A 14814-nucleotide genomic window follows, 5' to 3' on the forward strand; every position below is an offset into this window, starting at 1 on the left:
CTAATTTTTTGCTTCCCTTACGAATGAGACTAATTGAAGGCTTCTCTAGGGTTAGAGTTTCCCCTAAAAAAGAATACTATTGAATCATGTGATGTTGCGGAAGCTTAAAGCGAGCACACTTGATACTCTTTTGATGTAACATAAACTAAACTATTAGTTTCTGATAATAAACCTCGAATCCATGAGATATTTTCCCCGAATCTACAAGAAGATAAATTGGAATCTACTAGAGAAAGAATTTAACAAAATTTTTTGTTTATTGTTAATAGTCTAATTTGCTTTTGACAGCTACAAAACATATAAATACTAAGAAAAAGTTTGAAACCCTAATTCGCACTAATTACGTGATTAGGTGACAAAATACCAAAATTTACCAAAAATAGCAAAATTGAGTTAAATACAGAATTATAAACTACTGACTTTAAGGTTCATCCCAAAACAAGCGGGACCTTATTCTGATTTTTGAGCAAAAAGTTATTAAGAAAATAAAAATTACTATAAACGGCAAAATTGTAGTTTTTGGGCCTAAATGAAGGAATTTGTCATTTTCAAGAGGTATCTTGTAGCAAAGGAATGACTATTGTTCAGAATGCCATTTTTCTTCAGTCTGCCAAATTTCATGCGATTCCAACTTTGAGGCCCATAATTTTTAGTAGTGTTTTTTTGCCTTGCACGATGATTTCAAGTGCGCATGAGAGTCCAGGAAGATTATAGCAGTCTATTTTGCATCTGTTCTACATCATCATGTGTACAGAATCTAATTTGATATGGTTTAGTCAATTATTTTGTTTTTCATATTCATCATAAGAGAACAAAGTACTAAATGCCAAAGATCAAGAAAACAGGAAACTATTAGCTATCAAATTTCAAGCCTGATCTTCATCATTTAGTTTAAGTACATAATATTATTTTTCACCCATTGACATTATTTTCTTTGTTAGAGTGTGAATTGACAACTAAAAAAAAAAAAAAAAAAAAAAGGAAATAAAGCCACGAGCTCCCCCTATAAAACCCCTAGCTCACTTCATCAATTTCATCGTTCACATTTCCTCTATACACCTTCCCTTATTTCACAACCCATCAAAAACTTTTGGTGACTTTGTGAAATATGGCTTCCAAGGCTCTAGCTTCCACTGCCCTCCTCCTCTCCCTGAACCTCCTTTTTTTCACCATGGTCAGCTCTACTTATGTCCCTTGCCCACCACCCCCATCAAAGGGTCATAAACACCAAGCCCCCCAAAAGAACCCACCATCAACTAAGCCCACTCCCCCCAAGAACCCACCATCAACTACCCCCAAGAACCCACCATCAACTAAGCCCACTTGTCCCAAGGACGCCCTTAAGTTGGGTGTGTGCGCTAACTTGTTGAATGACTTGATACACCTTGTTGTTGGTACTCCTCCTAATACCCCTTGCTGCAGCCTCATTGGGGGTCTTGCTGATCTTGAAGCCGCTGTTTGCCTTTGCACTGCCATCAAAGCTAATGTCTTGGGGATCAACCTAAACGTTCCTCTGTCATTGAGCTTGCTGCTAGACTTCTGTGGAAAGAAGGTCCCCTCTGGCTTCCAGTGCGCATAAATTTACACTAGATCTTACCATCGTTCTATCCTATAGCTGTTTTCCTATTTTACTTTTCCGCTGGTGCGTTGGGAAATTTGCTTGTTTATTGGCGCATGCTTTAAACATTTATCAATAATTTCTTTTTGGGGTTTTCGTTGTTTTGATAGATGGAATAAGGTCCCTCACCTTCTTCTGCTTTAGTAGAAATTGGGGCAATAAAGCTTTAGATATTGTTTCAAAAAGAAATGAATTTTTGTTCATTATGTTACCTACTTGCTCCTCTTTATATAGCTAATGATTACTTCTGATTAAATAAAAAGTAAATTATTATTTGGAGGAGATTATGAGCAATTCTTGCATTTGCTTTAATTTTGGTACTACGGAAAGCTAGATCAATTAATGGTCACCGAGGAAGTGTCACTACTCCTGTGTTCCATCCAATCAAGAAAAGAGGAAGAAAATTTGTTGTTCCCCTATGATGGAAGAGAGAAGCATTTATACATTTACATATTTCTTCATCATTAACATTTGTTTCAGCTAGCTAGCCGCTTCCCAACAGCTATCAATGGAAAAGTACTTTATTGATAGGATTGTTTAGACCTCAATGATTGATTTTAGCAGAATTCAAGCAACTTTATTAGGTTAACCAATTATGATGTTCACTGGAATTCCAGTTAACTAGCCACAGTAAACAAATCACAAAAATAAAGAAATGCATAGCAGAGTAAATAACACCAGTGATTTGTTGATGAAGTGAAATTAATGGACTAATCTAAAGGAAAAAAAAAAAAAAAAATCTTCAAGGGTTACCACCAACCCTAAAGAAAATTTCATTATTAGAATTGAAGTTTTACAATTAAATAAACAAACCCTTATTTCCAATTGCTAATTATAGTAGAACTTATAGATTGAACACACACTACTCTAGAGTAAATAGCACCAATGATTTGTTGATGAAGTGAAAACCAATGGACTAATTCAAAAGAAAAAAAAAACACTTCGAGGGTTACCACGAACCCTAAAGAAAATTCCATTATTAGAATTGAAGTTTTACAATTTAAATAAACAAACCCTTATTTCTAATAATTGCTAATTATAGTAGAACTTACAGATGTGAACACATACTACTCTAATTCAATTGAACTCTTCTAATTTGAAGTTCTTGACACGAATCTTATCTGTGATTTCAATAATTGCCTTGAAAAATTCTTCTCTACTATAAGCATGTAACACACTGAAGTTGTTTTATGCCTTGATCACTCATGCGAACAACCAATTTTTAAATTCACTTGATTATCTCATGATAGTGGTGAATTCAAAATTTTAGGGTTTCTTTTGATGTCTCCAAAAATCTTTTTTTAGTTGACACTTATAGAGGCGGTCTAGGAATTTTTTTAAGTGGTCACCAAGAAATTTAATTATAAAAAATCTAATAAAGTAATAACTTGAATATTTGCTACAATTGCAAGTCAAGTCACTAAGGAGAGCAAAATTGTTGTGATTGCAAAGCCAAAAAGAGTATAACTATCGTCACCATCAAAGAAAACTCACAACCACAATATTTTTCTTAGTACTATTTTTTAAGGAAAAATGAAATTAGAAATTATTTTATTGAATAGATTGAACGATCTACAAATTTAAATAATTAGCAATTTTTATCTTTTTGTTTTATAATAGGCTTTTTGTTGAACAATTTGTTCACTTGTTGTTGTTTGGTCTTGTCTTATTTTTGTTTGGTTTATGTTTGTTGTTATTTGGGCTAATATTTATTGTTATTATTTATTTTTTTTAATTTATAAAAGGTATTAAGAATATGTTTTTTTGGGAGGGGGGGGGGGGGGAGAATTAATTTTGGAGTAATGTTACGTCCACAAAATTTTTACAACAAATCTTATGTAAAAAACTATTATTGGTTGGTAAAAAAATAATATCGGCATTTGGGTTAAATTAGAATTAGTAACAGCTTACTACATTGAATTTGATGTGAAATTATTGTAAAAAAGTTGTGAATGTAGCATTACTCTTATTTTTATTGAACCAAAATTTTTGTAATTCTCAAGTCAGGGTGTTCACAATAAGTTAGTTTAGCATATAATATTTTTTTAACAAGTGTGTATATATTAATTTTTTTGCAAGTTAGGTGCAATCAGGGTGGTCACCACCCTGGCTTGCATGTGGAGCCGCCAGTGGACACTTTTGTACACTTATATAGTTTTGCATCTGGGGTACTAAATCCCACTTAAACGGCTGACTTAATGGATTTGTTTAGAATTCTCAATTCTCAAATGATGGAGACTTGGTCGAGAGTTGATCGATTGATCTAGCTAGAGTCGATTGAGAGATTGTAGAGAAATTTGAGACTACCTTAATTAACTTGAGCTGAATCTTGGACTTGGTCTTGCACTTGAATAACTACATTACAACTCAAACAAACTAACATTGTCATGGATTTATCAACACTGTACCTAAAAAAAATTCTCTCGTGGCTATAATTTTTTTTTTTGTCTGTTTGTAGAGAATCAAGTTAGGAGTTGAAGTAAAATTCACTCACAGCTATAATTTGTTTTTTGTTTGTTTGTTGCGAATCGAGTTAGGAGTTGAAATAAGATTGTAGGTTGTTGACCATTATAGAAGAAACGTGAATTGCAAATACTAGAAACTCTCTGTGTATATGTATTAAATCAACTTAACTGCCCCTTGGTGGCTTCTCCGCCACAGATTATGACTGATATAATTATAACAGTAAGGTAATGAGTCTTTGACAGTCCACCATTAAGTTTGTTGATGATCAAAATAGTGGTCCATGTCTAGTTTTAGTCATTAATGTTAATGTCTAATTAAGATGTTAAATTGGCTAGGCTGAGTTGAAGTGAAGAGTTGTCCTCACTAGCCAAACGTCATTACAAAAAATCTTTGTCCCGGTTTGATTACTACAAGGATAGGATGGTGGCGACATGACAGTCCATTATAAGTTGGTCAAAAATCCAAATTTGATCCTTATGTGTGTGTGAGCTGGAGTGCATGGAATGGGAGGTCTAGACTCTAGAGGGGTTGAGCTGTTCTTTGCAGATGAAGTACTGACTTAATTAAAAAATTACCGGATTCATATCCCGTGCAATACCTAGGGTATTGCATGGGGTGCAATAGCTTTAATATCAGCCATTGATTAAATTCAATGCTCAAAATATTGACACATTATCTATCCAAGCTCGCAATCCGCGTGTCCATCTATTTCTCTTCTCTTTTCAAGTTTCACTTAGCAACAGTTTACCCAAATGATTTCAGAAAACTCTCTCTCCTCTCTTATTTTTCTTTCACTCTCTCACTTCCACCAGGGTTTTTCTCTCTCTACCTCCCTCTCCCTGACGCTCCTCTCAACCCCAACTGTGCCTCCCACACAACCATTGCTCTGCCTCGCCAGTTTTGACAAGAGCAGGTTTGGTCTGTTGGAGTACCCTGGAACCGACAAATCTCTTTCCCCACTACCACCCACACTATTCTTTGAAACCCACACTATGCTCTGAAATCTTCTAAAAGCAGTAGATGGTGTCAATCAACTGCTTGTTGTTTGTCTCTGTTGAAGTCTGACTGTTCTTGGAATTTTTCTTGAGCATGCTACTCCGGCTATTCCAGCCAACTATTTCCCTAAGGTAGTTATTCTGAAATTCATTTTCAAAGAATCTATTTAGCGGCTTTGTGCATGTGTTTTTGGTAATAAGAAATGTTCCGGTGGTGGTTCCAGTAAATTTTCTATGTCTCTCTAATCGATACTTTAGGATTTTTTTTTTAAATGGTTGGGGGATCTTGTTGTTTAGATTTTTATATTCTAGAGAGTATTTGTTTTGATCTTATCTTAATTTTTTTGAATTGGGTTTGTTTGATTTTGCTAAAAAAATCCACCTTTGATACTATCAGTTATGATCCATAATTTGCTGAAAAAATAGCCATTCATTTTTACTGATCTAGTGTTTTGGGTTCATTCTTGTAGCCCGAAGGAGAGACCCACACTTGGGTAAGACATGTTCTCTGTTTTTATGTGCTATATTATCTTATTTCTTTTAATTTTTTTTTATTTATTTTTGGAATATGCTTTGATTATGCATCTAAAACACAGATCAATCTAACAAATGAAATACTGTAAGTTTCACCTTTATTCTAAAGCCAACCCCAAACGTGATTAGATCTAGAAATTTTGATTATTAGTTTTTTTCTCCCTCCTTTTTTGATTTCATTGTCAAAGATTTTCCCTTCTTTAATTAATTTTCTTTTTCGATCCTTGCTTAAATTTTTTTTTTAATTTTTTTTTTTTGTAATGTTTTGATTTCTTGTTTTTGTCCATTGGTGCTCCCTGTTGTTTTTCCCCAGCACAGAAGCTTTAAACAATGGAGCATGCTATGAATTTAATTGGTTTATCTTGAAATAAAATTCACGCCAAAAAAATTTCACCTGCATTTGCCACTAAATAGCTTGGGCCTCTTTTCAAATTCTTTTAGTGACAACCCTTATTAAAGCGTAATTTTGCTTTGATGCCTTTTTTCAGTCTTTGCTTCTCCTTTAATGCAAAATGGATTTGTTATTTTCTGATTGCCCCCATTAAAATTGGGCTGTGCACCTACTATATTATGTTATTGATTATGAAGGAATTAAATGTATCTCATGAACATTCAGATTGTATGATTGCTTTGTATTTCACTTTTAATATTGGTCCCTTAGTTGGGTTCTTAAGATGGAAGTTCCCAAGCTAAACCCTTAACAAAATTACATATTTAGTAATGATAGTGATCTTATGGCTTCACTTGTGCTTGCTGTTAATTGGAAACTTTGATTTATGTCTATCATTGAAATCATGCTTTGTTCGTTCTTTTGTTAGGTTGAATGACATGATTAAAGGAATGCTATTCCTTTTTTGGTCAACACGAGTGAGAAAAGGCATCTTCTAGAGGGATTAGTGCTAAGTTTAGATTGTTTTAGGTTAGTGAAGGACACATGTTCTCGCATAAGTTCTACCAGTAAGAAGTATTGTAGAAATATATTTTTCTTTTGGATACATAAACTTCAACATTTACCTTTGGCAACCACTTGTATGATTCAAAAATTGTTTTGAATGGAAGATTTTGCTTGGGTATTATCTTATTTATTACACTTCGGCTTCAACTTGCATCCTTATAGAATTTGTGAATGCAAGTTTTAGGTTCCTATTGAGGGAAATAAATCATTGTCCACGACTATGTATTTAATTAGGGCTCTTGTTCTAATAGCCTTGTAATCAAAGTGTACATTTCAATGTTTCATTATTGGATAAAACTCTTGCATCAATTTATGACTGTATAGGCAACATCAAAAATTTTCAGTTTGAAACATTACAAGAAATTATAAGTATAAAGGCACACAATCAATTACATTTTAGTAGTAAAACCAATATATAAAAAATAAATAAAACTAAATTTTATTACATTCTTCTTGGTTTGTACTCTAAATCCTTGTAAAAGTTTTTGTAAATGAACAATGAAACTACCTTAAGAGTCAAAATTAGAAAATACATTCAATGTTTCAATGATACTTAAAATTAGCCTATTGACAACAAGATATGGCTTCAATACATCATGGAATGTTGTAACAGGTTCTACTTTGAAAAAATTCAGTTACAACCGAAGGCCATCTTTGATAGAGCTACTATTTTCCTGGCAAAGTACCAAAACTTCATCTTCTTAGCAGTTTTTATGTCAAGATTTATTCTTGCATTCTAGATTAGACGTAGTGGCCCATTGTTCTAGCTCCCTTTTGACAGTTTCTCCACCATTTGACCAAAAAGCTAGGAAAAAAAAATCAAGCACTCCATTGCTGCATTAGCCTAGGTTGATTTTAAGATACATGGTGCTTCAATTGATCATGGAATGTTTCAAAAGATTTTCTCAAAAGATACATTAAACTTTTGGCCAGTAAAGGCCAAATTTTTTCCCTATTAACAAGAAAACAAGAGACATATGGTCATTACTCCATATAACATTTCAGCCTTAGTAAATGAAAACACAAAACAAACTAGGCTATTCATATGATCAACTATGCCTAACAAATTAGTTGCAATTCTTGCTTTATTGTACAAATCAAAACCATATCTTAATAAAATATAAATGTCCAAGTAGAATCAAAGTTCATCTAGAAATACTTGATGTTATTAGAAGAAAAATAGAATCACCAAATTTTGGAAGATTATTTCGAATCAAAAACCCAAAATATTTTGGAAATGCACTAACAAACTGTACGGCCCCCGCGTCATATCCTACATTGGGCCTTGGGTCCTGGCCTGGGTATATGGCCCATGAGGCCAATCCCCTTATACCCGGCAGCCCACCCCCGGGCCACGCGTACTGCAATCCCGAGCCTTGCTTCTTCATCGTTTCTCGGCAGCACCTTTCCATGGAGTAGATATTTGACTCACGGGAAGACCTGCACTGTACCTACCCGGCCGCTCCTCGGAGAGCCACCCCTCCCGAGACTATCGTGGAGGCAGGAACCAAGTTCCAACGCCACCCTCACAATTTTCCACTCCTACCTGACCACCCACTTACGATCGATAATAGTGGACCGCCGGTTGCACTCATTGGCAAGTAATTATGACCTCTCCACTAAACTATGGCCTATAAATGCAGGAAGTTTGGAGAAGAAGGGGGTTGGACAAAAATGGCGCGCAGTAAGGAGAGTGTATGAACAGAGTGAGTAAAAAGAGAAGGTGACTCAGACCCACGAGGAAAGAAAAGAAAGGGCCTTAGGTCTCAGCGAGAAGAACGACCCAGTGTGGGAAATCCAAACCCACTATACAAGTAAGTTGTGAGCCCAATTGAGGCCCAGTCCTACGGGTTTCGGTATCGGGCGCGCACAATTGGCGCCGTCTGTGGGAAATCCTACCAAGCAGTGGTTCCGCTGGGACCCGTTTACAGGAAGATGTCTGGAGGTAACGTAGAGAGCGACTCGGCGGGGTCTTCCCGGGGATCCACCTGGCGGGAACGGAGACAGAAGAGACGCGAGGATCCGGCTTACGAGCCACTAGAGGAGCGATCCGGTCTTGGAGAAGGGTCCTATCAAATGGGGAGAACGGCGTCCCATGCTTCCCGGCACACACAGCCCAACGCCAGGGATGAGGAGCTCGAGCGGCTGCGAAGGTTAGTACAAGAACTGGAGTTGGAAGCAAGGAATGAGCGCCACCGAGTGGGTCAAGACGACCGAGGGGGCAGGCCCGATGCCGAGGAAGAGAGACGCGGGATGGGGTCGAACCAATCAGGATCCCGCCGCCGCAGGGAGCGTTCTGGCTCGAGGGAGTCCCGTCGCCAACGAGACCGCTCCTATTCGGCGGAATCACACCGAAGACGACGTCGCTCTCGATCACGGGAGTACGGGAATCGGGGAAAAAAAAAAAAAACAACAACAACAACAACAACAACAACAACAACAACAAGGTTGTTACATAGAACTAACCCTTTACATACCTAGATTTTAAGGCCGGCAGTCTACTCCATGTGTTTACACTAATTAAAGCATAAATACAAATTTCACTCACACTCAATCACTCACGCACACAATGACATGTATTTAGTATTTACACAATAAAACACATGCTCATATCAAAACCCATTTTGACATCAACCCCCAAGTCTGTAAACGACCATCCAACTGCCATCCATTTGAAACCAAACAATCCAAATTAATCAACCATACCCAAAACAGTTGGACTTCAATAGAGACAAACAACAAGCAGTTGATTGACACCATCTATTGCTTTCAGAAGATTTCAGAGCATAGTGTGGGTTTCAGAGAATAGTGTGGGTGGTAGTGGAGAAAAAGATTTGTGGGAAAGAGATTTGTGAGATGAAATATATGTTGCCAAAATTTGTCCACAAAGCATTTTTCAATGTGTTGGACATTCATTTTTTGGTCAAAAACTCATATAGACAATTCCACAAGGTTGTAACTTTCATCATTAGGAACCTAACAATAACCCTTTGAATACAAATTACAAGGATTTAAGCATTTTGATACAATACACAAAAAATGCAGGCAATATAAAAATCGAATTTTAATTAAAACTCATAAAATTCCAAACTTAGAACTAATAATAAGCATAATTTTGCAACCATTACATTTCCCATTACCAAAAACACACGCACAAAGCCGCTAAATAGATTCTTTGAAAATGAATTTCAGAATAACTAACTTAGGGAAATAGTTGGCTGGAATAGCGGGAGTAGTGTGCTCAAGAACCACTCCAAGAACAGTCGGACTTCAACAGAGACAAACAACAAGCAGTTGATTGACACCATCTACTGCTTTTAGAAGATTTTAGAGCATAGTGTGGGTTTCAGAGAATAGTGTAGGCGGTAGTGGGGAAAGAGATTTGTGGGTTTCAGGGTAATCCGACAAACCAAGCTCGCTCTTGCCAAAACTGGCGAGGTGGAGCAATGGCTGTGCAGGAGGCACAATTGGGGTTGAGAGGAGCGTCAGGGAGAAGGAGGTAGAGAGAGAAAAACCCCTGGTGGAAGTTAGAGAGTGAGAGAAAAATAAGAGAGGAGAGAGAGCTTTTCTAAAATCATTTGGGTAAACTGTTGCTAAGTGAAAACTGAAAAGAGAAGAGAAATAGATGGGCACACGGATTGCCAGCTTGGATAGATAACATGTCAATATTTTGAGCATTGGATTTAATCAATGGTTGATATTAAAGCTATTGCACCCCGTGCAAACTCTAGGTATTGCACGAGATATGAATCCAAAATTACCCTAGCCAATGCATGTTTTGTTTGTAGGTTCATGCACAGAATCCTCGTATGCCAAACAGGGTGTCAGGTTGCCATTCATGAAAGCCATGGGGCTTATAGTGTCGATGTAGAAAAACTATCGCTAGACTTTCGAATATGAGTTCTTGAAATGCGAAGCAATTTTCCTTCGGTATATAGGACGGAAAGATGCTGTCATTATGTGAAATTTGTAACTTTGCTGCTTTTGTAATTTTCAAGGCCCCCCTCAATTTGTAATAGAAATGTGATCTTATATAGTTGGATTTGGACGATTCAATTTTCTTTTGTATTTGGGAGAGGTTGGCATCACATAACATCAAAATGGAAATTTTTTAGTGTATTGGACAAATACTAAAAAAACAAGTGCCTTTTGTTTTATTATATTTTGAGTGATGTTAGAGATATATATACAACAAATTTGACTAACATAATCCTTATAAACTAATGTATTACAAAGCATACAAAATTAATTAACTCATACATATATTTATTAGGTTTTTGAAATTTACCAATTATATTAACTAGCGTATAACCCGCACAATGTGCGGGATACTTTTATTTGCAAGGGGAAAAAAAAATAGGTCTTTTTTTTTTTTTTTTTTTTTTTGTAGAATGTAGTATAGAAAAACATGAAAGCACAATTAGTTGTAATTAGGATCAAAATATAAAACTAATATTAGAATATATATTCTAAATACAATAAATTCTAGTAATAGCACAATACAATTTAATTGAGTGTTGAAATCAACCAACTTCAGTCTTTAATCGTGTAAACATTCTATCATGACAATTCTAAAATAGTAGTTATAAATCAATTAAGACAAAATTTCATAAAAACTTCCAAAGGTCTGTGTCATCTATATTTTCAAAATGTTGGACTTTTTGTTTCCTGCAATGATTGACACTTAATTAATTAGCACCTCAAGAAATAACATAATCAGTGCACATTGGCCATTCCTTTGGAGCAACTAAATCAAATACATAATTAGTGCACATTGGCCATTCCTTTGGAGCAAATAAATCAAACATAAGTATAAATGAAACTCTAGTGAAAATGGATTCAATTGTTACCATAATCATTCTCCTGTTTTTCCCGAGAGTAATTTACGCTAGTTTGAATTTGAACCATCCACTCAACACTATTTATTTTAATCTTTGAACCTGTATCCAGTTGATTGCTGTCACATGTTATACATTAACATGGTTAAAAATAGCACTGAGTTGAAAATTCCATATTGATCAATGACAGACAGTTTTAAAAAATGTTCTTTAAACCATAATTACCTGACACTGATAATTATGTAGATAGAGTGGAATATTAACTAAAATCCACGAGATAATCAACTTGTATAAAAAAAAATTACACTTTCAGATTTCAAAGTTTTACAATTTCAATTGCTATTCAAAACAGTAGATCAAGTAGGATGGAAACAGAAACTGAAAACTAAATTNGGTGAGATGATTATTTATGCCTTTCTCAAAAGGATCAAGTCTGACAGTCAAACAATATGTGACTTCAAGATCAAGACAAAGTGATAAATACCATAAACATCTTTCCCACACAACATGTACTACAAAGTTTCAACTAGTCAAGTGCAATAAATAAGCTCATCAAAGTTAAATAATGTGCATAAACTTGTTATGTAAAGATAATATGGTCAATCCTTGATTATAAACCCAAGATGTGAAATACAAATCACAAAAATCTTTTTGGTTTTAAAGAATATGACCAAAAACAAAAAACACATATTATGCTAAATGAACAATACAAATGCAATGCATGACAATGTTTAACTAAGCTATAGAGGGTACACAAACAAAAAATATCAATTTCTTAATTAACCCATGAGTACATACAAACTAGTACATACTCACATAAAATCAGAAATAGCTTAGCATACTATTCAAGTTTCTCCACAATGTCAAGCATATTCTAAATCAAGAGAGAGATATCATAACTCATGTAATCCTCAAGAAAATAAACTAGAACAAAATAAATATTTTTGTCTTTTTGAAATTTTCAATGTTTTGGATTTTTTTTTTAACAAAAAAAAACACTAAAAAAAAAAACAACAACAAAACAAAAACAGAACATGTCCACAATTAATTGAAAGAATTAAATTAAGGACAAGTTAGCCACACTCACCTTGGAGAATCTTTTCTTACCCATCTAGCACAAGTCTTTGGCTTTGTAGGTGAAATTCATGTGAAGTAGAGCGTATTTGAGGATTACACCAATCTTCTAAGAGAGACTAAAATCTACAAATTCCTTTCACAAGCCAACAAGCTCGAATTTTTCAAAAGAATATGAAACAATTTATATGGACTTATGGCAGGAGAAATATCATCACATATCCTAGATTGGCATACAGAATGCTTAAATTTCAATTTATGACAATTAGGACGAATGTGACCAGAACACCACAAAAGTGGCAAACAGAAACAAATTTAGAAACATCAGTATTCCTAACAGCAAATCTAGTCTCAGATTTAGGTTTTGCCTCAACAAAGAACAGTTTGGTCTAATATGACCAACAACACCACAAAAGTGACAGGTAGGCACAAAAACAAATTTATTATGCTCTCTAACAGTAGGTTTAGATTTAGGTTTAGAAATTTCAGCATTTATATCAGAACCTTTACCTTTGTCTAACCTAGCAAAATAAGCCTTTTCTTTATTATTCCTCTTGAAAGGAGGGATATAAACTTTTTCAGTTTTAGGTTAAGAGAAACAGAAACACTTCTGTTATCAACAACAGGCTTGGTACTAGTCACATTTTCAAGTTTAGTTTGAGACTCAACTAACTCTTGTTCCAAGCTTTTCATCTTCTCATCTTAAGAGGAAATTTGATTTCTCAAAAATTCATTCTTTTTATTAGACTCATCTAATCTCACAATCAAATCCTCATTTTCAATATTAGTCAATTTTAACTCTTCTTTAAATTTCTTAGCAATTTTCAAAGATTTAGATAATTCCTCACGAAGAGTTTCAAAAGCATCAAAAAAATCAACAGAAACAATAGTGTCTTTTTTATTCAAAACATCACAGGCATCAATAAAATCAGCAGAAGCATGAGCAGAAAGACACTTCAAATTATCCATGATAACAGGGGTCAAGGATCAGCTCTTAGATCAAAAGATCCACAACAAGAAGAGCTACCCGCTCTGATACCACTTGTTAGAAATTTAGACCCCTTAAAACACAACTAGATTGAGTAGCCTAGTTAATTAGCCAAGTTGTTACTTAGTCAAATTATGAAATTTTAGGTTAAAACAATCAAACAATCATATCAAGAATATAAAGCAGCGGAAAAGTAAATAACACAAGATATGATCACCCAGGAAAACCAAACCGGTAAAAATCCTGGTGAGGATTTTACCCACCGATCCTCAAGGCAAAACTGAATTTACTATGAAAGAATCGAAGTTCATACAAAAGGACTTACAAGCTCCCCGCTCGACTTCCTAATGCTACCTACCAGTAGAACTTACTGACACGACCCCGTGCAAACTCTGAATCCACGGACTCCTTCTTTCTTGAATTCTTCAATCAGCTACAAGCACCCACGCTTGATATTCTTTAAGCTTCAATGGTAGCAACCTTGTTGATCATCAAGATGTAGATAATCTCTACCTTTAAAACCCTAAGTTTATGTGAAGGAAAGCTCCTCAATGATCTTACAAGAGATTCACACAAATTGCAAATATAAGCAACAAAGATTTAGAGAGGTTTTGGTACAAAACCCTAAAAATAAAAGGAGGCATAAGAGGCACTCTAATCTCCTTAAAAAGCTCTAAAAACCCTAATTAGGGTTAGCTTATGATGTCCTTTAAATACTGAAAAAAACGGCTCGCGATTTGGGCTTCAAACGAATAAGTTATGGCCTTTTTACGTTTGTTGATTTTGCTGATAAGTGACTTTCGATCGATCAAGTCTAATTTCTGATCAATCGAACCAGGCCGAAAGTCACTAATACTTCTGCAGCCACTCAATTCCAACTTTACATAAAAGACCCAACTTTGAGCAAATCTAAACAAGACTAAACATATTGTTTTGATCATGGTTTGCCAACATTACACATTAAAGTTCTAAATACATAAAATCCTAAATCTTTAGAACCTAACACAATCCTCAATGGATTTCAATTTAAAAAAACATTTGAGCAGTTCACTGAGTTACAAAGCTAAATTTTCAATAAAAACTCGAAAACTAACATCAAATGATGGGTGCACACACAAACTAAATATACAAAACTGGCTTGAAATTGTAATTAACAATTAGACAACCCTCACTATTACAAAATAAAATGTCTCAAAAATCAACTATTACAAACACAAATAAGTGAAATTGGTTAGAAAGCATAGTAAACAATAATCTGAGATTTTCAACATCCTATAATGCTACTGGAAATAGGGTTGAAAAAATTAAAGCAGTTCCTACTGTCTAGTAAATTTTAAAATGCAAAT

General features: G+C 34.9%; 1 protein-coding gene and 1 long non-coding RNA gene across 2 annotated transcripts; both read left to right on the forward strand.

Moving 5' to 3' along the window:
* The first annotated feature begins 998 nt into the window (after positions 1–998).
* Positions 999–1900, forward strand: LOC136065765 (14 kDa proline-rich protein DC2.15-like). The gene has a single exon (XM_065769388.1). The coding sequence runs from the start codon at positions 1109–1111 to the stop codon at positions 1577–1579; it is 471 nt and encodes a 156-aa protein (XP_065625460.1). The 5' UTR covers positions 999–1108; the 3' UTR covers positions 1580–1900.
* Positions 1901–4869: 2969 nt separating this feature from the next.
* On the forward strand, positions 4870–6852 carry LOC136066039 (uncharacterized). Its single transcript, XR_010627578.1, has 3 exons — positions 4870–5211; positions 5550–5573; positions 6432–6852. It is a non-coding gene; the product is annotated as an uncharacterized LOC136066039 (long non-coding RNA).
* The last annotated feature ends 7962 nt before the right edge of the window (positions 6853–14814 follow it).

The sequence above is a fragment of the Quercus suber genome, unplaced genomic scaffold, assembly GCF_002906115.3.
Source record: "Quercus suber isolate HL8 unplaced genomic scaffold, Cork oak 2.0 scaffold_28, whole genome shotgun sequence".
Classification (NCBI taxonomy): domain Eukaryota; kingdom Viridiplantae; phylum Streptophyta; class Magnoliopsida; order Fagales; family Fagaceae; genus Quercus; species Quercus suber.

What these genes read in the sequence shown, in the direction of transcription:
- LOC136065765 (XM_065769388.1), top strand. Translation starts at nt 1,109, where the DNA reads ATGGCTTCCAAGGCTCTAGCTTCCACTGCCCTCCTCCTCTCCCTGAAC.